Source organism: Trachinotus anak, unplaced genomic scaffold, assembly GCF_046630095.1.
Source record: "Trachinotus anak isolate AG129_WGS33_773 ecotype Australia unplaced genomic scaffold, CSIRO_AGI_Tana_v1 ptg000011l, whole genome shotgun sequence".
Taxonomy (NCBI): Eukaryota; Metazoa; Chordata; class Actinopteri; order Carangiformes; family Carangidae; genus Trachinotus; species Trachinotus anak.
Genome location: NW_027273862.1, coordinates 22,362,989 through 22,384,579, shown reverse-complemented (window position 1 = coordinate 22,384,579; position 21,591 = coordinate 22,362,989). Strand labels below are relative to the sequence as shown.

Below are 21,591 nucleotides of genomic sequence, written 5' to 3'. Positions count from 1 at the left end.
GATACGATCATATGAATATTCATGAGGATGTAAATCAGCCACCTCTCTTCTGTTGCATTCTGCTGAATATGTCACTTTGGGAGTAATGACAGAGAAGCTTTTATGTTTTGATTTTATATTTTATTGAAAAAGGGAATCAACGTAAACAAAAAAATTTCCAAACAATGTCATGGTTCACAAGACTAATATAACTTATTGCTTTACTCATACATTCACAACCTGAATTCAATGTTATGGAACAACACAGAATAACAGAGGTTTTCTCTTATCTTTGACCTGTCTTCAGTAACTTGGCTGAGGCACGAACCTGCGTACCACGTTTCAAGTAAATATGACTCCAGATGACCTAGTATTGTAATCCTTTACTGTGTCTTTTAGGATAATGAGATGTATGTTGCATTCAGCATCATTCATAAACATATATACACCAATCCCTTCCAATAAAGGAGCACAACAATAACCCAACAGCAAGGCAATCTCTGCAACTCATTAGAAATAACAAGCCTTTGTGGAGTTTTCATACATACTGATCATATTATGACAGCAATATGTTTAAGGCAGATAAAAAATAAAATAAAATAAATGTTTGCAAAGCTTCATGCAGGTTGTCACCATTCATCACCAATCATGATATGACTTGAATAATGTCAGTCATGTTTTATATTAATCAAGTCCTCTCGTTGCTCTCGGTTGGTGTCTAAAAAATAAAAATATATTTCTATACAGCTCTATTAGTCCTTTAGGGTTAGTGTTAAAACACACACAGCGTCTGGTCTTCAGAGGCCAAAGAAAAAAATGTCCATCTGTCCCATGTGCTCCTCAGAGAACTGTTAGGTCATGGCAGGACTTTGACTTCTGCCTAAAAGCCATCTTCTTGTTCTTGCGTGCAACCATGCGGCCCAGAAACCGTTTGGCCTTCTTGCCGATGCTCTCTCTACGCCTGCAGTTAGCCATGCGTCGTGCATTCTCCTCCTTGCTGTCTTTCCTCAAGCGGATCTGTCTGACAATGCCCTCGAACAGGTCCTGCACATTGTGGTGAAGGGATGCAGACGTCTCGATGAACTTGCAGTCGAACACCACTGCACAGGCGCTTCCCTCTGCAATACAGAACATATGGAGAGAGAAAAAAATTAGACCTCTGAGGAGGTGTATGTTTAAGAAAACATAAAGGTTGAGGTTTTAGTAGTTTTAGGTTTCAGACTCAGAATTTATGGTTCAGGTAACCCTAGAGAGGAAATATTAGCCTTAAGAGAAAATAGCGTTGTACTTTGGCATATAGCCTTAGTTAGGAGTGGTACTTGAATGTCAGCCAGGGCTGAACCTGAGCAGTCAAGTGAGAAATGTGGCCTGACCCCAGCAAAGCCTGTCAAGCCGAACCAGCTCTGCCAGATCTGATCATGAACAGCCTCAAGATGAGCTTTTAAGCTTCAGATGATGAATATAAGATTATTCAAAGAACTAAAATCCACTTCCCCTGACCTAAAAATTTCTGTTGGCTTAATATGCCACACAAATGTTGCACATTTTAGGCTCCGTGGTATGTTCTTGATAGTGACTTACCATCTACAGACACCTCTCTGGACCGCACCAGGTCACTCTTGTTGCCCACAAGGATTATGGGAATGTTCTCTGACTGCCTGGCCCGGCGCAGCTGAATACGCAGCTCAGACGCCTTCTCGAAGCTCGCTTTGTCTGTCACTGAATACACAATGATGTAGGCGTCTCCCATCCGCATGCACTGTTCCTTCAGCCACTGGCTGTTATCCTTCAGGAAAGAAACGGATACTGAGTTTAGCTGATACCATCTTTTACTGATCTAATATACATAAATCAACAAAATTGACAGACATTGCATGAATAAGATATAACTCACCTGTTCCCAGATGTCATACAACACAATGGATGCCTCTTCTTCATCCACCACGATAGATCTGTCATAAGTGTTTCCTGAGGGAGAAATAATAAATACAGTGTCACACACTGATGGAGAGGACAGAAGCATCTTCTATCTGAACAATTGTTTGTTGGCAGTGTGTGTTGTTGCTTTTCTTTACACTGATCTTAGCACTTTTTTTTGCCTTTGTAGTCAACACACTGAAGCAGAGATTTGATCACAGCCTGTGGCCATCATTGGCCTTTTATATTTTCCCTTCACATTATGCTACTGAATGTGTTTCTGACAGCTGTAGTACAGAGGGCAGGACTGGTGCCTCGCTGTAGATGGAAATAGCAATAATCAATGCATGTACACTCTTGCCTGCGGAAATAAGAACCCTGTTTTTTTTCTGATCCATCAGCTAAACTTTGTCATCAGCCTCACAGATGAAAACAATTCTGAATTAGAGAGCTTATAAAGCTTCATGTGACTTTTACTACACAAAAAGGAAGGTTTTTATTTTAAAGGTTAAGGGTCTCCAAGTCTAAGTTATTAGTTATACAAGTATAAGGTATATTGTTCAGTATTATGTTAACTAAATTGATCCGGAACAGGCCTAATTATCACATAGCATGTCTTCACAGGCAATGGACATCTTGAGCACATCTGTCTATGAGTGCGTGTGTGGGTTGCAAGGGTGGATGACTCATCCTCAGCATCAACACTTACCTGCTTCATCAAAGTCGTGACCAGCATCCTCAACACCCCCGAAGACGCGCGCCAGGCTGGACTTGCCGACGCCGTGCTCCCCGAGGAGAACCACCTTGTACACCTGGGATTCCGCTTCGCTGCTGGTGGAGATCACGGAGTCGGAGGAGTCTGAGGCGCAGCTGCCCCGGTGCTGCTCACCCGGGGAGTACGACGTGCAGCGCAAGAGGTTGGACAGCTCGTCAGTTTGTCCGGTCTGTGGCATCGTGGCGCGCAGGTCCCGGTCGTCCACAGGCATGCTTCTCCGGTGTAGGTTGGGGAGATTCATAGGGAACGGCATGCTTCCTCTCCTCTTGTCCATGTTCCGCAATTTGTCACCCTTGTTCAAAGTCATTGTGCTTACACCGAGGATCTGTGGACAGATGTGCCATGCGTAAATTTGTGATTTGACATTCAATCGCGCAGGGTACGCGTAAATGTCAGTGGGGTTAAAGCCACAGTGACCTACATTAAAGCAAATATCAAATCAAATTATTTTCACCTGAAATGTTGACCCGACCTGACCACATGTTTCCGCTCTACTAAGATAAAACGAATAAAGCTTAAAATGCTTCATCAGTATTAAAGACACTCACCCGGTTGCTGGCAATTAAATCCAACGAAGGCAATCCAATAATCCTTTGTTTGAAGAGTTGTTGTGGCCGAAATAGCGGTTTTGCTTGAGTCTGATCAGAGTCGCTGCTCGGCCTATTTATATAGGACTGGGAGTGACGTCGGCAGGGATTCGCCCCGAAGAGTCACGTCTCCGCTTATTATAGTGGTGCGTAACGGTAACATCATACAGAGGAGGGGGTGTATGACTGGAGGAGCAGAGGAATCTCCCTTCCGCATCGCCAAATGGAGCTCACTTCTGCAGGGGCGGACAGGGATGAATCCTTGAAGAGGGAAAGCCCACTTAAAGCTAGACTGATATAAATATTTAATAATAATTTAGGAGATCAAGTTTAGAGATGGTGGGAGGATATCCTCATGATGCAAGATATCAAGGTGCTGTGAAAGCTGAGGCTAGACCAGATGGATGCTTTCATGGAAATATGACCGCTTGTCTTTGCTTGATGTCATGATGTCATGATTGATGTCATGTGGATTTCATATTAATGTGAGTGAGCCGCTCACATTTTAAATGCACAAACGAATTGATGCATGTATGCAAAAAAAAAATGAATACCTCAATTTGGCAGTGAAAATGTCGCAAACATACGAAATTTCTGCTCATGGTGACATTCATTTATCATTCGCCCCTCGCTTTCCACCCGCCACCTTAGCTGTCTGAAAAATGAAGGCAGTGCTGAAGCCATGAAACCACAGGCCCGATCCTTCAGCTGACAGGCCTGACCTACAGGCCTACCATAATGTGTGCTTTTACTGATTCATGCCTTAACTGAACAACGCAAAAATGCTCTTCATTTAATCCAGTCTATGTATGTCAGTAATAGAGGGAAATCTCGTCACACTGACCCCATGAAGCTCATGACTTCAGGCCAGTTTTCTCTGTGATTCAGCACGAGTTTAATCTTGTTTCCAGTATATTTTACATATGTTTCCTGGTAAACAATGTGGCCCACAACACTCAATAGGATGTGTTGCACAGGACGAATTTAATTTTCCCGTGTATATCCCGTATAATCACAGACTGTGTATGGTGTGTTGCTGCCCCCTTGTGACTTTAGTTACTACATCACACTTGAATCTTTTGAACTCATTGCCTGGGTGTATGTGCGAGCAATTGTCCAGCATTGTAATATATTCCCTGCTTTGTCCCTTGAGGGAAATGTGAATAAGTAAACAATAAAATAATAAACAAACTAAAAAATAATGGTAATGGGAGTTAATGATCTTAATGTTAGCATTTTAAAAAAAAATTAATCTACTTATCACAGTCAATATCTGTCTCAGATGTTTTGTTCAGATTTTACTTTTTTCCACTCTCAAACCTCAAAGAGTTAATTTACTGCTCCTGTCACAAGATCTCTTGGTGCAGAATCAAGTGTAAATCCAATTTTAAAGGATTTTTAGTCTTTTGAAATAAGGCATTTTTGCTTTTCTTTCTAGGTCTTTCATTAATTTAATTAAATTAATCTAACATGTATACCATGTGTATTTATTTTTATTTGATTATGTATTTGGAAAGTGTCTATGTCCTTGCTTGGGTCCACATATTGATTCATATCTGTATCTCCAGCATAAAACAGAATATTTAAGGATTGCGTGGACATTTGCTCTCTCTGAGTGGTTTCTTAAAATATCTGAGGTAACAGCTTGCAGAAATACTTATAAATATATACACAGTTATTAGAATTGACAAACATCACTTGATTTCTCAGCGTCAGGCTAGCTGTTTGTATAAGAACCCTATAATCATATTTGGTTTAAAGATACATATTTGATCTCAAATTTACTGTGCATGCAGCAAGACGGCCAAAATGATCTCAAAGATCTTAGAACTTGAAGTGATCTGCAGGAAGAGTGGGTTCAAAGTCCTAAATCAAAAACAACTCCAAGCTAGCTACATAAAGTATTTACCTGCTGTGATGTCTGTCAGAGGGGTGTTATTAACTTCTGCACATGCCACAATTACTGTTTAATTTTTCTCTAGTCTTTAAGAGCAGCAACATTTGAAGAAAGGCTATTTTTAGTATATATTTGGTGCTGGGGTTGAATAAATCAACAAAATGTAATTTGCAAAGGGAGGCCAAACTTTAGCATACAACAGTACGTTATATCCATTTGCTCAGATTTCCACATCGTGGCAGGAAAGACAAATTCAGTCTAATCTACAGGTGAAGCCCTGTGATTTTCAGACCGCTACTCCCAAATTCCCATCATCATCTTCCTAGCTGTCATATATATATATGTGTATATATATATATATATATATATATATATATATATACACACACACAAATGATACATGATACAAATACAATGGAAATCCATTGAGCTGATGACACCCAATTCTGTAGCAGACATGCTTCAAGATAGCAACAAACCCCAAGAATACCCCAACCCCAAGAATAAATTCACATACATATATAAAAAAGCATTTTAAGCGCACATAAAATAGTTTTGATCTTTAGCGCTCCCCGTAGTTCAACAGTGGTACCATCATGGATGTATTATAAGACCAGGATGCCGGATCTAAAAATGGCGCCCATTCAGTTCAATACAAGTTGCTCGCCTGGCGCATACGCCGAAAAAGTTTCTGGCTTCCGGGTTACTTCAGCGTTATGCGGCCCATAGAGACTGCGCAGTAGTGTCCCTCCCATAATGCCTTAAATCAATCCTTGAAAACCTGCAAAATCTGTATGAGAAACTCAAGTATATACACGTGAAGACATTGTGCTTGTGTAGAGGAGATTTGTATTTGTAAAAAGACCGTGTGATTTTAAAATCTGACCAAATGAAATTAGTGGTGAGGTAACACAAAGACACCGTGGAAGAACTGCTTTTGTCAATGTCTGTGTAAAACTTGGTGTTCAAAGCTCCTACACAGTGTGTGACACTGAATTTACAAGCACACTTCTGACGCCATCCTTACACCTTAAAATAATTGGACAAAGACAGTCCAATTAGAGGGCAGGTGGTTCTGGTATCTTCATCTCTATCGCACATCCTGAAAGATGTGGTAGATTTTCAAGATGGACGACAGCGCTGGCTTTAATATCTAGTACACCGTTGAGGATCTGCGGCAGATGAAGGCAACAGAACCACCTGCCCTCTGAGTGGAATCTGCTTTGTGATTGGACTGTCTTTGTCCAATCATGTCTAAAGTGTAAGGATGGAGTCAAAATTGTACTTGTAACCTCAGGGTCACACTGTGTAGGAATTTTGAGCATCAAGTTCTACAGTTTGCTGCTCTGTATCTGTTCACAGATTTGGCAAAAGCACCGTCTTCCACAGTGTCTTTGCGTTACCTCACCACTGATATCAGCTGCTCAGTTTTTATTTTTCAGTTCAGTTTTTCTTTTTACAAATGCAAATCTTATTTGCACTTTTCACTGTACACTAATAAGACATAACAAACTGTACTTGGTGTCAAATTAGACAAAACTAGAATTATGTTCTTAGAGGGTAATTTACAACACATTAGAACAGAACTATGTTGTAAACTATAGGGAACTTTTTCTTTTTCTTTTTCTTTTTTTTTTTTTACAGCTTGCATAGCTTTGGTGAGCAAAGTGATGCATCAAACAGAGTTGTTACAGAGTAGCTCCTCATTACTTCATCATTATATCACAATGAATTACTTCACAGAGATGGCAAGTTTCAACACAAGTATTCATATTTGTAATCACATCCATGTTGGTTTTTTGATAAATTAGTGATGACAATTAATATACTTGTTTGGAAACTTGCTGTCTCTGATTGGTTGTTAAGGAACTTATTTGATGATATAATGATGAATTAATGAGGAACTACTCAGTAACAACTCTGCTTGATTTATCACTTTACTGACCAAGACTCTACAAGGTGTAAAATACCACTTTATCTACAACTTTGCCCTGCAAGTAAGTCGGGGGACAGCCCGACCCCTGAGGACGTGGGGAGTCAGAGAGGCGATGGTGAGGACGTCCAGGACGGCTCTTCCCCTCAGGGACAGAGAGGGGCAGCGGGCTGCAGCGGCTCAGGCCACCGCTGCTGACCCGGAGGACGCTGCATCCAGGCCGGACTCAGTTATCATTGAACCCGCTGACACAGTGAAGGTCATTAATCTATAAAATAATAAGGCGGATGACAGTGAACTGCAGTCAGGATGAGACACTGCTGCTCACACATCACAGAAACTATCACACAGAAGCTCAATAACTTAAATCAAAATACCTGAAGAAACTGTTACGGAGGAAGTTATGAAAAATCATGGCGGCGTCTTCGTGAATTCAGTTATGCGGCGAATATATCGATTAAAAACAGTTACCTTCCTGAAAAAAAGTGTAAGAAGTGACGAATAAATGCGACAAAAAAAACCACAAAATGAATGAACCTTGGTTTGTGTAGAAGAAAACTCGCCTTTGTTTGTTTATTCACTTTTCATTAACTTGTTCTCGTCCTGACGACGCTGGCAGTAACCTAGCAACCATCCTCGTTCCCGAGACACAGCGGGACCGCGGATAGGGTGCACGTACACAGTGGTGACGTCACTCAGGGCTTTTTTTTCTGAGCTTTGAAAAACTTTTACAAAGATTAAAACCCCATGGCTTAAAAATGTAGAAGAGAAAGATTGATATTTGGCTGTGTGCACAGCTGGAGGTGTCCTGTTGAAAGTTTTACAGGCCTCTCTTTTACTATTGCGCTCTTTGGGGATTTTTCGAGTGGACACTGGAAAAAAATGGCTGCAAAGCTGAGCGGCGGCGCCGTGTCCAGGTCTTATAATACATAGACTGTATATAAGTGGTACGAGCACAGCCTCTCGGGGGCGAGCTTTACGTGAACGCGTATTTCGCTCACAGTGTCGGGGGGGGGGGGGGGGGCAAGATCCCAATGGGGGAAATGACTTGGACACAAAACCGGAAATCAACCCTTTAAGTGTGTCATTGCGCATGCGCAGCCCTCTCGCGTCTTCGACCTCTACAGCTACACGGTAAGAGCGGACCTCTCCTCTCAAAATCTGTGATTGAGTGCAATATACGGAGTTTATAACCGGGACGCCGCTGTGTGACTCGGCGTCTTCGGAGCCGTAGTCGTGACCACAGCACTGCTCGGCTCCTCTGGTTGTCAGCTCGTCAGTTTTTTTAGCGGCATTGCTCGGTCTGCAGCTAAAGTTGACCTTATATATATATGTGAGTGTGTGTGCATATCATTTTGTACTTTCTTCGTGAACAAACCAGTCACAGGTTCAGTCACCTGCTCTTTGCTGTGTTGCATTTATTCCCTTCTGCAGGCAGCAGACGCTGAATCGACCCCGGCCCCTGCGGTTGACCTGACCAGTTCGTCCCATCGTCATGTATGCCTGTGCTAAATTCGTCTCCACGCCCTCTCTGGTGAGTTTGCATGAATGAACCATAGGCTGTATATAAAAACGGGAATGAACGGACAAAACAGATTCGTGTGCCAGCCTGCTAACACTGGCGTTAGCTGTGTATCCTCTTTGACCCTCCACCAAAGTCAGCTGGTGTTCTCACCTGCAAGGACGTCCTGTAGTGGTGAACGTTATCAGGGCTGACCTCAGTCTATCCATTGTAACAACCTCTAGAAACCGATATGAATCTGTATCATCTAAATTGAAAGGGTTCAATGTTGTTCACTGAGAAACAGTTGAAAACTGAACTCATTATGGATTAATCTGCTGATTATGTTCTGGATTATTCAACTCTTTGTGTTGTTTGTAAAAAAAAAAAAAAAAATTAAATTAAATTAAAAATAAAATCTGAAAATGGTGAGAAATGCCCATCACAATTACTTAGAGTGACACCTTAACATTGTTCGATTGGTCAAAAGTATTAAAAGTAAATTCCAAAAATTATTGAAATATTTAAAGTAGAAGGAGAAAATCGGCACATTTGATAAGCTAAAAACATAGAAATTTGGTATATTTGTTTAAAAAATGACAAACTATTATCAGAGTAGTTTCCATTCATTTTCTCTCAGTCCAACTAATTGTTTCAGATGCACTTGTGTATAGTGTTGGGTAGTTTAATGTATAACAGAGCATCACATTTCTAAGCCCTACATATGGTTTGTACGCAAAAATCTGAATTTGTAAAGTAACTAAAGCTACAGGTTAATGTAGTGGAGTAAAAAATACAGTATTTCCCTCTGAAATGTAATGGAGTAGCAGTAGAAAGTGGCATGAAAGGACAAGACTGAAGTAAAGTACAAGTAACTCAAGGACTGAGTGAATGTAATTAGTTACATTCCACCACTGCAAGCTGATCGTCACAGTAGATGAAACCACATGCTTTTGACGCTGTTTTGAGCAGATGTAGATGTATTCATAGCTGATTCAAAGCTGTACAGACAGACGTCAGTGTAACATGCCGGTAAATCACCTTATCAGAGCACAACTGTATAAACTAAATGTGTTTTGCTTGTTTTGTATTACAGGTCCGTGCTGGATCTCGGGCACTGTACAGACCACTGTCAGCGGCAGTAGTGTCAGATGCCAGGAAAGCAGAGGTGAGGAGCCATCTGTACTAGGAATTACACCTGATTAACTGACACTGAGTGTTCACAGAGGAGGGGCACTCTGACGCTGTCACAACTCCATTAATCTCCTTTGCTATTCCCATTACCCTGTTCTTTCATACAAACAGTGAGAAGACAAATAAAAAGGGGACTGGAGGATTAGAGGCTAAATGTAGCATGCCTTGCATTAAATCTTTCTTATTGAAAAGTATGGTTGAATGTCAGTAATTGTTAGCAGATGACTGACATTTGCATCAACAGTTAACTTGAGCTTGATAGCCTATGTGGCAAATGTTAGCTGCACATAGGTTGCCACTGTTACAACAAAGAAGACAAGATGTTTAAGATCAAATGACAATTAAGGTATCTAAGGAAACCAACTTAGTTTTAGAAATAAACCTCTCTATACATAGCAGAAAAATATTAAGTGCAGTTTTGTGATTCTCTACTACTTTATTTATTTTTTTGCTAACCTAATTTAATTTTAATATTTCAGACTGCTTCACTTCTGGCACCACAGAGTATTGCAGCCTCCCAGCAGCAGCTGGCGGTGCGGGCTTTCCAGACCAGTGCCGTGAGCCGTGACATCGACACTGCTGCTAAGTTCATTGGAGCAGGAGCTGCCACTGTGGGAGTGGCTGGATCTGGAGCTGGAATTGGAACCGTGTTCGGTAGCCTTATCATCGGATATGCCAGGTAATTACACACATCATCTGTGATTTTAGCACATTTTCAAATCTCAACCAAGATGGGAATACAACATTCTGGTCTTATTTCCCAGCTTGTTTGTATGGCCAAGCCAACTTTACTGGATAGATGATAATTTGTTATTTGGATTTTGGTGGTAGCTTACAGCTGATCAGGTTTTTGATATTAGATGACTGTTTTTAGCAATGTCTATAAAACGAACAGAGGTGTGCTTGATTCCAAAATTCCATTTGTATATTTGCATGTTATGAAATAAAATAACAAAATTATTTGCTCACATGAGTTAAGTCTTTTGTGGGGAACCTTGGAAGATTATGAGATTCTCTGCTCATTAAAATGTCACAGCACTTACAGTTTTAACACTTTGTACCTCCAGCTTGTCTCAGTGGCCTCTCTCTTTCTCAACAGGAACCCCTCACTGAAGCAGCAGCTGTTCTCTTATGCCATCTTGGGCTTTGCTCTGTCTGAAGCTATGGGTCTCTTCTGTCTGATGGTTGCGTTCCTCATTCTGTTCGCCATGTAAACCAGTTTGGCATTCACTGTAAAGGGATACACACATCACAGCGTTTATGAGAATTAGTTGTTTGAGATGTCCTTAAATGGTGCAATGGTGCAATGGCACAGTCTATCGTGTTGGTTATTATTGTGCATTAGTGTGAACACACTGATGTATGAAACTGTGGCAAATCAAAATCATTTTAAATGACGGGTTTGTCATCATATTGTATATTTAAGCAAATGTTTTTGTTAACAAACATCAACCAATAACAGAAGTAAAACATCTAATTCAATTGTGTGTGTGTATATTTGTTTTGGATGTTTAATGTTTAGGTCATTTGTGTATGTTGATGCAGATTCAGACAGGCACTGTGCACAGAGAAACTTTGACCCGACAGAGGTAACAGTCCCAGATTAATTTCCAGATACAGCTCATTAAGTTTAAAAACTCACCTCTGACAGTTTGACAGATTTCATCTTTACTTGGCTCAAGTTCACAAAAAAATGTTAATCAAAAACTTAAATAATTTAAATAACCTAATCTTCAAGGTTCTGGTTAAATAAATAAGTTAATCTATTTCATGACCTCAGCTTTCATCCTGAGTATCTTGTATGTTGAGTTTTTATTTTCATGATCCCACAGCTTTCCATTATCTGCCTGGGATAATATACTGTTTGCCTAGGGCAAAAACAAGTGTTTGAGCTTAATATTTCCAATGTACATCCAGAGAAAATGTAGAGCAGCGTGGAACAGCACAGGTCGAGGAAATACACAGCCTGGACATCTTCACCTTTCACCCCCTGGGTTAAGAAGTATTAAGGTTATTTGTCTGAACTCACAGTAAATGTATCAAATGTGTAGTATGGACGAAAAATATCACTTCTATGGTAGTCTTCAACATATTTACCAGTAACTGACATTCCAGTGACTCACATTTTCTGCCTCACTGTTAACCTTTCCTGGCTCATAGTCTGGACTTTTAGTTGTGAAACACAGGGAAAACGCAGGAACTTGGGTTTTGAATAGTCATGGCATTTATTTCCTAACAAACAGCCTAAAGTGCACATAACTGGCTAACTCTATTCTGGTTGCCAGCATCACTTCTCTCTTTCTCTCTCTCGCCCGGAGCGGCGAGAACCTTCCTCAGAAGCTTTGCTGAAAGGAGCTGCTCTACTTGTGTAACAATATTCTGACTCAAACTTACTGTGGATCTTGCACAGAGATGAGAGATCAGTGTAATTTGTGAGTTTACTTGCCTCTGCTGCCCCTTAATGCGGACAGCACAAATTTAGTTTCCACATATGGCGCAATATAACTGATCTCAGAACAGTAGCAGGGCATGGATCATGGATGTATTATAAGTCTTATAATACATACATTAATGGGCATGCTCAAACTTCTAATAAAGAGTTTTGACCATAAACTGCATAATGCAGCCAGAATTAGTCACATCTGATGCTTGGATTCTGGACAATTTATTCCATTATCGCTGCCCAAGTTGATCGCTCAGGGCAGACCTGACCTTTTTATATACAGTCTATGGGGCAGACCAAAAAGACCCTCAGGCCATCGGGAAATCACCTGGTGCTCCCAACAAGGCTGCCTGCGTATGGGAACTGGCATACTAGTGGGGTCATTCCAGGCCCCAACAACAAATCTTTGCCCTGGAGCCCCCTGAACAGTTAATCAGGGAAACACATGGAGTACATAACGCACAAACTGAGTTAAGTTGAAATATTTTCAAAACAAACAGCTTCAATTAGACCCAAATATATATTTAAACTATCAACTGCTCCAAGAAGCAGCAATACGGGACTGATTTTTATTTACCTTTTACCTTCCAGCGCTGACCCGGAACCAAAGTGGAACTGAATGATAGTTCAAGCTGCAGGAGGACGGATTTGAGGAACGTACTTGTAAGTGTTAAGCGTTTTGCCCATTTGCCTGGTGTTTGCTCATGTCATATGAAAGTACTGAAAATAAATTAATACATGTGACTGGTGCAGTAGAAACAGAGAACCGGACGTATAGATAAATGTTTTCATTTCCTCGGTTTTACGGTGCTTGGAGGATAAAAGAGCTAACGCCGACACCGGTGTGGTGGTTGGGGTCGTGTCACCGTCACACGGCTCCCGGCGGTGTTTTAGGATCGGGGGGAGCTCGTAATAACCAGGTAAACAAACAGCAGGGGGTGCTCTTTGGTTGCAGCATTGCTTGCACATTATATTGTCTCTTTTGCTAGTTTTGCAGAAGGTTGTTTTTTTTTATTATCAGCCAACTTCTGTAACAGCTGCTCGCACTTAGCTTTTTAATCCTCTCTGGTTCAGCAGCTAATTATTGCTTTCTGAGCAGAAGTGAAGTCCATCCAGTCTGGCTCACACTTTATGTAACTTTAAAACCCTAGTAGTTAATGCAAGCCAAAGTCATGCAGCTGACTTATATCCCCACTAGATGGTGCAGTATGGGTAACATCCGGTAACATCAGAGGAGGGTATGCTGTAAAGACTTTTTTTGTATTCACTGAACTGAATAATTTGACTAATAAACACTCACTGATCACCTTGTTAGGAAGTCATTGCAAAGTCATGTTTTTGCAATTGGGATGCAAATGGTCAGCAACAAGACTCAGACAGGCGGCGGCATTCAAAACATGATTGTTTGGTATAATGGGCCCCAAAATGTACCAAGAAAACATTCCCCACACCTTTACAGCATCGCCTGGCCTGGACTGTTGACACAAGGCAGGATACGTCTATGGATTCACACTGTTAATGTCAAACTTTGACCCTATTATCTGCATGGCCCAGCAGAAATCCAGATCACTGAGACCAGACCAGGCAGGTTTTTCTAGTGTTAAACTATACAGTTTTGGCGAGCCTGAGATCTCTGTTCTTTGCTCACGGGAGTGGAAACCAACGTGATCTTCTGCTCTTGTAGCCCATCCGACTCAGGGTGCACCGTGTTGTGCATTTTGAGATGCTCTTCTGCTCACCACTGTTGTAAAGAGTTGTTGTCTGGCTTACTGTAGCCTCTCTGTCAGCTCCAACCAGTCTGACTATTCTCCTCTGAACTCTTTCATCAATAAGGCGTTTCCATTCACAGAATTGCTGTTCACTAGATATTTTTTTTTCTTTCTTTTTTTTTTTGTCCGCCCTTCTGAGTAAACATTCTAGAGACTGTTGTGAGTAAGAATCCCAGGAGATCAGCAGTTTCAGAAATACTCACTCTGGCACCAACAATCTGTCCTATCAGTCACTGTCAAAGTCACACTCTTTGGAGCTTTGCTTAATATTTGGTCTAAATGTATTTTTCATGAATGTAAGGCTCACAGCTCTGAATCAGAACATGTATCCACCAATCTGAGTGCTTTCACAGTTGCACATAATGTAAAAATGTGCAGCTCTATACTATGGGCTCTGTAAAAGTAATTTAGTGCCTGTTTAGGATTTACTGTACCTTTTTATAAAACATCTTTCCTACAACTTGTTTGTAACAGGGATCCAAAAGGCGTAAAAAAGAAAGATCTTCATGTCAACCAGTACTTGACCTCTTTGACCAGCAGTACAGTCAGGAACTTGGAGAGTTGTGGGTGTCTGCAAGGTAAATTTTGTCTGAAATAATATGGCAGATTATACACAGACAGCTTTTGTACTCGTCTTTCACTGGGGTTGCTTCTCTCCTGCAGATCAGTGCTCCTGAACCCTCACTCTTGGCAATATGGGGTCATGCTTAACCGCTTCACAGCTGTGACAGATGTCACCCAGATTCTCCAGTCACAGGGCTTTTCCAGGTTGCTGCCACAAACAGATGTCTCCACGTTGCTCTCCGAAGCTCCGTCACCAGCGTCCAGTTCTAAATACCAGAAAGGAAAAGACTCCCTGTTGTCACCTCACTGCACCTCCAAGTGCCCTCCTGATGACTCCCCTCTCCAAACTGACAGCACCCCTCATTCGCTCAGTCAGGACCTTCAATCAGAGCCGTCACTCAGTTTGCCCCGTCCTTCACTACAGTGTTATATCCACCCATATCCACTGCGATTTCCCTCTCAGCCTCACAGGCCTGGCCAGCTGAAGCAGTACTACCTCCTGAATGCTGCCTCCCTGCTTCCAGTGTTGGCTTTGCAAGTCAGAGATGGGGAGAAGGTTTTGGATCTTTGCTCTGCCCCTGGGGGAAAAGCCTTAGCCATTATGCAGTGTGCCACCCCAGGTAACACGAGTGTTTTTAAGGGACTTTGCAAACATTTGTTTGATTTGATTAATATCATGCAAAGAAGTACAGTACACATGTCTAAATATACTATATACATTAGTAGATATATGTATGTATGCATACATCAAGTTATATCCTTGCAATAAAATGTTTATGACAGTTGATATTTCATAATACTTGATATTAAAGTTTATTTATCAACTCATATATTTAATAGATCATAATGGTTATACATAATTAGATGGAAATGACTGCAAATCATAAGCCAGTGTATTAGCAGAGGGATGTTGAGAGAACAAGAGATAATGTTTTCCAGGATGGAGGAGCCATTAGAGCTTTTCACAAAAACATCTTGTTGAAATGTGTTCAGGTTTGTTTTTAAATATGAAAAGCATACTTTCCATATAAGTTGCTGATTCTAAGGAATATTTTTGTCATGCATGAATAGACTGTTTTGTAGTAAGTAATGCTGACGTGTGTTATGTTCCAGCACTTCTCTGCTGTAATGAACCAGATCCTCACAGACGGGACTGGCTGGCCAAAACTCTGGAGTCTTTTTTGCCTTGCTCACTTAACAGCAGAGTGATTGTGTCTGCACAGGATGGACGATGTTTTGGGCAGAGTGAAGCGGTAACTTATGACAAGGTGGGCAAAGAACTCCTGTCATGTTTGTGGAAGCATGTGACTAGATGCAGAAATCCAACAGAAAAGAAGAAAGGTGTTTATTCGAAATAGGAGCCATGAAGAAGCAGAGAAAAGGCTGGGAGGACTCAAAGAGACAGATAATGGAACAAAATATTGAAAAAAAAAACAAAACAGGAAAACACAAAATGAAAAGTTTGAGAATGAGACAAGTACTGAGTGGTACAAATCAACTGCACAGATTCAAGCTGTATTTTGGTAATCATATGATTTTGTAAAATTTGCATAGAGGACAGATCTGTGGGAAGATTCTTAGATGAGGTGTAAAGTTGAAGAGGCCGTTGTAGTTTTCTACACTGGCTAATAAGACAGATGCAATTTGGTGAAGAGTCTTTCTTTCATCCTGACTGAGCATAATTTGTCCCTTGATGATTCAGTTGCTGTGGGGAAAATATAACATGAACTTGGATTATTTTTGAGACCTGCAGCATTTGTCTTTTCATCTGCTTTTAACTTCATTATCCATTTACATTTTCTTCCTCCTTTCACTTTTCTTTTGTGACCCTTTCTGTGTCTCACGGCCATTAAACTCTTGAACTCTTTGACTCATACTCTGAATTACTTACGTTCCTGCCTCTTTGTTGCAGGTTTTAGTCGATGCTCCATGTTCTAATGACAAGAGCTGGCTGTATTCTTGCAGCAGCCAGCAGGGGGAACAGAGACTGAAGGAAAGAGCCAGGCTGCCTGTGCTCCAGGTTCAGCTGCTTCAGTGAGTTCAATCCCCAACATAAAAAAAAAAGAAATGTCTGCTCTGTGTGATCCCTGCGGTATTCTCCTATATTCCACCATGTTATCACTCATGATAAGTGATATAGCCATTAATGTGCAAAAGTGGTAAAAACAAAATTGAAAAATAACATTATTTTTGGTTCAGAGGAGGAATTACGAAACATTCCCCTGTGCGGACTGTTGCACACACTACGTAGAAAAGAACACAAATTAATCGCAGTGCAATATTTGTCTACTCTTTACAGGTCTGCGCTGTTAGCTGTGCGTCCAGGGGGCCTTGTGGTCTATTCAACTTGCACACTGTCCAGCTCTGAAAACTATGCTGTGGTTGAGACAGTGCTGAATAACTGTCCCGAGGCTGAACTTGAAGACCTGTGGGAGGAGATTGCTGTTCCTTTATCCAGATACTTTACATTTACTTCTGCTCACCCTGGTCATGGACAGACATCTCTCCAGCCCTGCCCGCAGCCACAGAATGACGCTGTGTCCTCTTATCACCACAGACTTGGCATTTTAGTGGTTCCTCAACCCGGCAAGACCTGGGGACCCATGTTTTTGTCCCGGATTAGAAGAAGGAAATAGAGGGTATCCTGTGCAAAAAACATATGTAGGAACAAATCGCTGAACATGCACAAGTCCTTTTGATACCTGTGGGGTTTTTAAGATGCAAAGTACCTCAGAGAACTGATTCACACACAGAAACTGACAAACTCACTAATACAAATTTAACCAGTGCCACTTATAGAGGAGGAAGGTAATAACAGCAGTAGTTTAGATATTTACTGTTTTGGCAGCTGTTTAAAGCGAAAAATCTGGAGCATTTAGCAGCTAAACAGCCAGATATTTCCCTCACGTGTTGTTAGAGACCAAAAATAGAACTAAAAGAGAGTTAATAGGATGATGAGATTCCTCTGGAACTGCTGGCTGTGTAAAAATAAAGCTACTACTAACAAGTTAGACTTAAAAGGTGCTGACATCAAGTAGCTAAAATATTTGCCTCAGCAACCTTCTTATTATTCATTGTTTATTATTTTTATTTATTATTTATGGTTCATTAAATTAGCTTTACAATTAGGTGAAACTGACTGACTGAACTGTTTTTCAAGTGCTTCACACACACACTGTGTCCACGGTGTATAATAAACTATAAATACTATAAGACTGAAATATTCTACGGTGTGAGATTGTATTATTAAAAATTCATTCACAGTTTATTCTATTAGGAGTGAGTGCTTCTTGCAGTTTGTGTGAGTTTAGAAATGCTCTTTGAGGACTAGTGAAAAAATGAGATATGACATTATAAGAAGAAGCACCACAGAAGTCCACATTAAGAATCTCCACCTTGTGTGCTTTGAGTCAGTAAGTTGGATTGCCTTCATTAAATTTTGATTAGCACTTAAGTCATCACTGAATCTTTTAAGTTTCTATTTGAAACCCCATGACAGGTTCATTGGCCTGTGTTTGTTTTTGCATATCTAAGTGTCATAACACTAACTAATGCTTTCAGGCTTGACGCACGCAACAGGAGGCTAAAGGTCTCCTGTCTGAGAGATGAGTTTAATAACCATGAAATGTGAGAGCAGTAATGATATAATTAACACACAGTTTCCGTCTGTAGGAACTGTGTCTCTCCGCGTTCCCGCTGTTCCTTCCCTGCATTAGCTCATGCTTTTAGCCTCACTGGAAGCAATCTCACATCTGTCATCATACCTTCCTTCAAGTGTGATTGAGAAGGCAGTATCATATCTTACAGTGGCTCATTACCTGGGCGGTTCTTGTGTCATGCTTGAGTGAAAAGTCGACTGTTTCATCGCAGTGTTGTGGCTTTTCATCAAGCTGTGATAGCGCAGTCCAGAAGCTGAAAGTGTTTTGAAAGTAACTATAGACAATAACACACAAGAATTCATATGTTTTTATATTTTGAAGATAACAGACTGACAAAGTATGCTGTTGCAGAGGCAGTTATGTGTATAAACCCTTATTTCTTCCTGCCAAATATATAAGGCTGGTGATTCTGAGCGAGCCTATGACACACTGTCAGGGATATGATTGCTGAAATAGGAAAGCAAGAGCCTTGCACTGGTTTCATCCAACCACTCTGCGTGGCCGTAGACACAAGCGTTATTGGATGCATTTATATAGCTATTTTTATTGGCTGCCCTACTTTTGCTCCACTTGTGTGTGTCTCTGAAAAGTAGCTCCAGTGTCTGATGTGAAAGCATCATTACACCACCACAACATCAACACATCTTAAAAGTGGCGAGATGTGGAGATGAAGTGAGGCTTCATTGGGGTTAACCATGTTGCTGACCTCTGTGTGAACTCTGGTTTGTTGATGTTCCTCCTATTGCAGTGTTTCCTCAAGGGGAGAATCTCTAAGCAGCTTTTCCACCACTTCAAAGGGAGAGAATGTAGGCCTGCTTTGCATAATCAGGTGGGGAACAGCTTTTTGCCAGAGAGGCAGGAATTAATTTGTGGCACCGCCAGATGTAATCATTAAAACCCCAGTCATTGACAATAAGGGGAGAGGAGGAAGGGAAGTTAGAGGAGGAATTGTAGGAGCAGTGGGTAGAATGAGAAAGAGATATGGAGTGTAGGATGGTCCCTGAATGCCAGAGGACACTATAGCTAAGCAGAGTAATCTGGCCTGAGATCTGTTGAGAGTGTCCATTTTCTGAGTTAGCTGTTTGGACATGTTCCTTACTCCTGTTACTAATATTTTATTATTTTAGTGGTGCACAAAGTGATTAAAACACATCAGGAGAAAGGATTTGAAATGTTGAGAATCACAATTATTTGGGCGGCCATATATATCAGTCAGACTGAACGTCATTTAGCAATACGTGTAGGCTTTGAAGCTCCGCTCGCAGCCTGTAAATGCACGGTTTGGTTCAGTCTCACTGCTCTCATTAACCCGGTTTCCAGCAGCAAGAAGCAGTTGTCAGCCAAAAAAAAAAAAAAAAAAAAAAAGCTGTGAAACCCACTGTGAAGAATTCTTAATGTTTGTGGGTTGATTACTTGGTACAGTTCTACATATGTGATGTCTTCATATACAGGCTACTCTGCAGAAGTTTTCTGGCTTAGAAAAGCATCCAATCAAATTCCAATCACCACCTGTCAGTCTGATATTTTGCTATTTCTGAAAAATGTTTGACTTGAAGCGTTTGACACTGAGTGGGCCGGACAGTTAACAAGTGGCTCTATAGATTTAGTGCCTTTTGGGGGTATCCATCATTCATTCCAGATGTCATCATTTGTCAATATTCCATCAGTGGAAGTGAGAGACTTGGATTGCTGCTCTTGATTGATTGTTACCCCACTAATCTCTGAGGGGAGAAAAGTCAGCAAAGAATTAACACTAGTAGAGGTCAAGTCACACAAACACACACGAGTTTTGTAAATTAGGCTGCAGCTTTTTGTCACAACAGAGCCCCTTTTCCACTGGTCAAAAAACCTGCCGAGACCCACTAACATCGGGCTTTTGACGGCAATCCAAAAGGGTCCAGTTGGTATTTACACCCTGGTCAAATGACTCTGCAGTAGACACGAGTATTTATTCGTCCCTTTGCTGCTGTTAAGTTTTTCAGAGCACAGTCACTGTAGACAGACCTGTTACCTGCACAGCGCAGTGCTGTTCAACCACCGCTGAAGGAGCGAGCACAGCTTCGAAATAAGTTTTAAAAACACACAAACACCAACTGAAGCATCTCACAGGCATGTAGTAAGGATAGACACGCACTCCTACAAAGAATTAACAAGGCCGGTCCCTGCAAGAGAGAGAAATTCTTATATAGACGAGGACTGGGCCTGCAGTGCCAACCTCCACACACCTGGGATACAATATGTGAAAAAAAAAAAAAAAATCTGCTCAAGTCATCATGTTGCCACTTCTGGCTAGACAGGTGAATCTTTTTGTGTAATCCAAATGCAATACATCACACACAAAAAGAATTAAGAGCTTTTATTTGAAGACTGACTTGATATAAAACCAATATTACTCAGTGTTTCCAGTGTTTCATGGCCTCTCGGGCACAGACAGGCTCTAGAGGAAAATTAATAGGACAGGAGGGAAATTGAGAGGGTGACTTAAGCTCAAGGAAAGGAGCACAGAAATGTTCATCCTTTCATCTACAGTTCACCTGTCACACGCTCCGACTCCAAATGCAAAACAAACTCTGGAGCAAGGAGGAATAAAAGCGGGCTTGTTTGTGTTTTTGTTTTGAGATTTGGCAGAGAGAGTTGTGGTGGATTCAGGTCTTTTCATCATGAGTGACAGGTTTTTAACAGAGGACAGCAGAACTTGGACAATATTTAAAAGTCGTACGTCTCCAAGTTTACCATTTCTTCAAAAATTGTCCACAGTTTTAATTCAAAGGGGACTCCTGGTCAAAAGAAGTTAAAAAAAAACAAAAAAAAACAGTCAAAGCACTTCAAAACCAACTGCAGTCTGGCCCCTGATAAACGATACCAGGAAGTGTCGTTGTGTTGTTGGATGTTCCTCTCATAGACCTCTGTAACTCTCAACATCTGCAGGGACGGAGACATCCATAACAGCTGCACGAGAAGACAAAGCACAGGCTTAGCAGAGTGAAGGCAGGACAGATTACCCCAGCCCAGACACTCATTTATCCTTTGAGGAAAAGACAGAATTGATCAGGAGATATAAAACTAAAGCCTTGGACAGTTTTGCAGAGAAATGAGATTTGAGAGAAAACCGCCAGATATTTTCACATTTAACTATCAAGTCATCATTTTTCCACAAATGAAACGTAACTTTGAAGCAGGCAGGCTGCATTAAAATGATTTATGCGATGTCAGTAACTGCTTAAATGGTAACTACTCCAACAGTGGTTTACAGTCTGTAACTAAAACCAGTCAGTATTACTAAAGAAGAAAAAAACAATACCTGTGAAAACATTAGAAGTAGGTTTAAAAGTAGGTGTATAGCAGAATTACAGTATGTTATTTTCCCCACGTC

At 41.0% G+C, this 21,591-nt stretch overlaps 3 protein-coding genes across 5 annotated transcripts; 2 read left to right on the top strand and 1 right to left on the bottom strand.

Annotated features, from left to right (window-relative positions):
* Positions 1 to 98: 98 nt before the first annotated feature.
* Positions 99 to 7,706, bottom strand: rrad (Ras-related associated with diabetes). Of its 2 annotated transcripts, XM_071488976.1 has the most exons (6): positions 7,648 to 7,706; positions 7,466 to 7,559; positions 2,606 to 2,996; positions 1,874 to 1,947; positions 1,561 to 1,765; positions 99 to 1,097 (listed from the first exon to the last, which is right to left on the bottom strand). In XM_071488976.1, the coding sequence occupies exons 3-6, from the start codon at positions 2,976 to 2,978 to the stop codon at positions 820 to 822; spliced, it is 930 nt and encodes a 309-aa protein (XP_071345077.1). In that variant the 5' UTR covers positions 2,979 to 2,996; positions 7,466 to 7,559; positions 7,648 to 7,706; the 3' UTR covers positions 99 to 819. The 2 variants fall into 2 exon arrangements, with proteins under 2 accessions (XP_071345077.1, XP_071345076.1); XM_071488975.1 differs by lacking the exons at positions 7,466 to 7,559; positions 7,648 to 7,706 and adding an exon at positions 3,220 to 6,096.
* Positions 7,707 to 8,157: 451 nt separating this feature from the next.
* On the top strand, positions 8,158 to 11,265 carry LOC139627842 (ATP synthase F(0) complex subunit C3, mitochondrial-like). 2 transcript variants are annotated; one of them, XM_071488978.1, is made up of 5 exons: positions 8,158 to 8,222; positions 8,523 to 8,622; positions 9,686 to 9,757; positions 10,263 to 10,462; positions 10,883 to 11,265. In XM_071488978.1, exons 2-5 carry the CDS (start codon positions 8,584 to 8,586, stop codon positions 10,995 to 10,997), a joined length of 426 nt encoding a protein of 141 aa, XP_071345079.1. In that variant the 5' UTR covers positions 8,158 to 8,222; positions 8,523 to 8,583; the 3' UTR covers positions 10,998 to 11,265. The 2 variants fall into 2 exon arrangements, with proteins under 2 accessions (XP_071345079.1, XP_071345080.1); XM_071488979.1 differs by lacking the exon at positions 8,158 to 8,222 and adding an exon at positions 8,246 to 8,421.
* A 1,608-nt stretch (positions 11,266 to 12,873) lies between these two features.
* Positions 12,874 to 17,780, top strand: nsun3 (NOP2/Sun RNA methyltransferase 3). Its single transcript, XM_071490008.1, has 6 exons — positions 12,874 to 13,146; positions 14,470 to 14,573; positions 14,659 to 15,179; positions 15,673 to 15,827; positions 16,472 to 16,593; positions 16,859 to 17,780. The coding sequence occupies exons 1-6, from the start codon at positions 13,009 to 13,011 to the stop codon at positions 17,193 to 17,195; spliced, it is 1,377 nt and encodes a 458-aa protein (XP_071346109.1). The 5' UTR covers positions 12,874 to 13,008; the 3' UTR covers positions 17,196 to 17,780.
* Positions 17,781 to 21,591: the final 3,811 nt, after the last annotated feature.

Coding starts and splice junctions, on each gene's coding strand:
- rrad (XM_071488976.1), bottom strand. CDS start 2,978: ATGACTTTGAACAAGGGTGACAAATTGCGGAACATGGACAAGAGGAGA. Junction 1,948..2,605: donor TCACGACTTTGATGAAGCAG/GTAAGTGTTGAT, acceptor TTTCTCCCTCAG/GAAACACTTATGACAGATCT. Junction 1,766..1,873: donor TGTATGACATCTGGGAACAG/GTGAGTTATATC, acceptor TCTTTCCTGAAG/GATAACAGCCAGTGGCTGAA.
- nsun3 (XM_071490008.1), top strand. CDS start 13,009: ATGTTTTCATTTCCTCGGTTTTACGGTGCTTGGAGGATAAAAGAGCTA. Junction 15,828..16,471: donor AAGCGGTAACTTATGACAAG/GTGGGCAAAGAA, acceptor TCTTTGTTGCAG/GTTTTAGTCGATGCTCCATG. Junction 16,594..16,858: donor CTCCAGGTTCAGCTGCTTCA/GTGAGTTCAATC, acceptor TACTCTTTACAG/GTCTGCGCTGTTAGCTGTGC.
- LOC139627842 (XM_071488978.1), top strand. CDS start 8,584: ATGTATGCCTGTGCTAAATTCGTCTCCACGCCCTCTCTG. Junction 9,758..10,262: donor CAGATGCCAGGAAAGCAGAG/GTGAGGAGCCAT, acceptor TTAATATTTCAG/ACTGCTTCACTTCTGGCACC. Junction 10,463..10,882: donor CTTATCATCGGATATGCCAG/GTAATTACACAC, acceptor CTTTCTCAACAG/GAACCCCTCACTGAAGCAGC.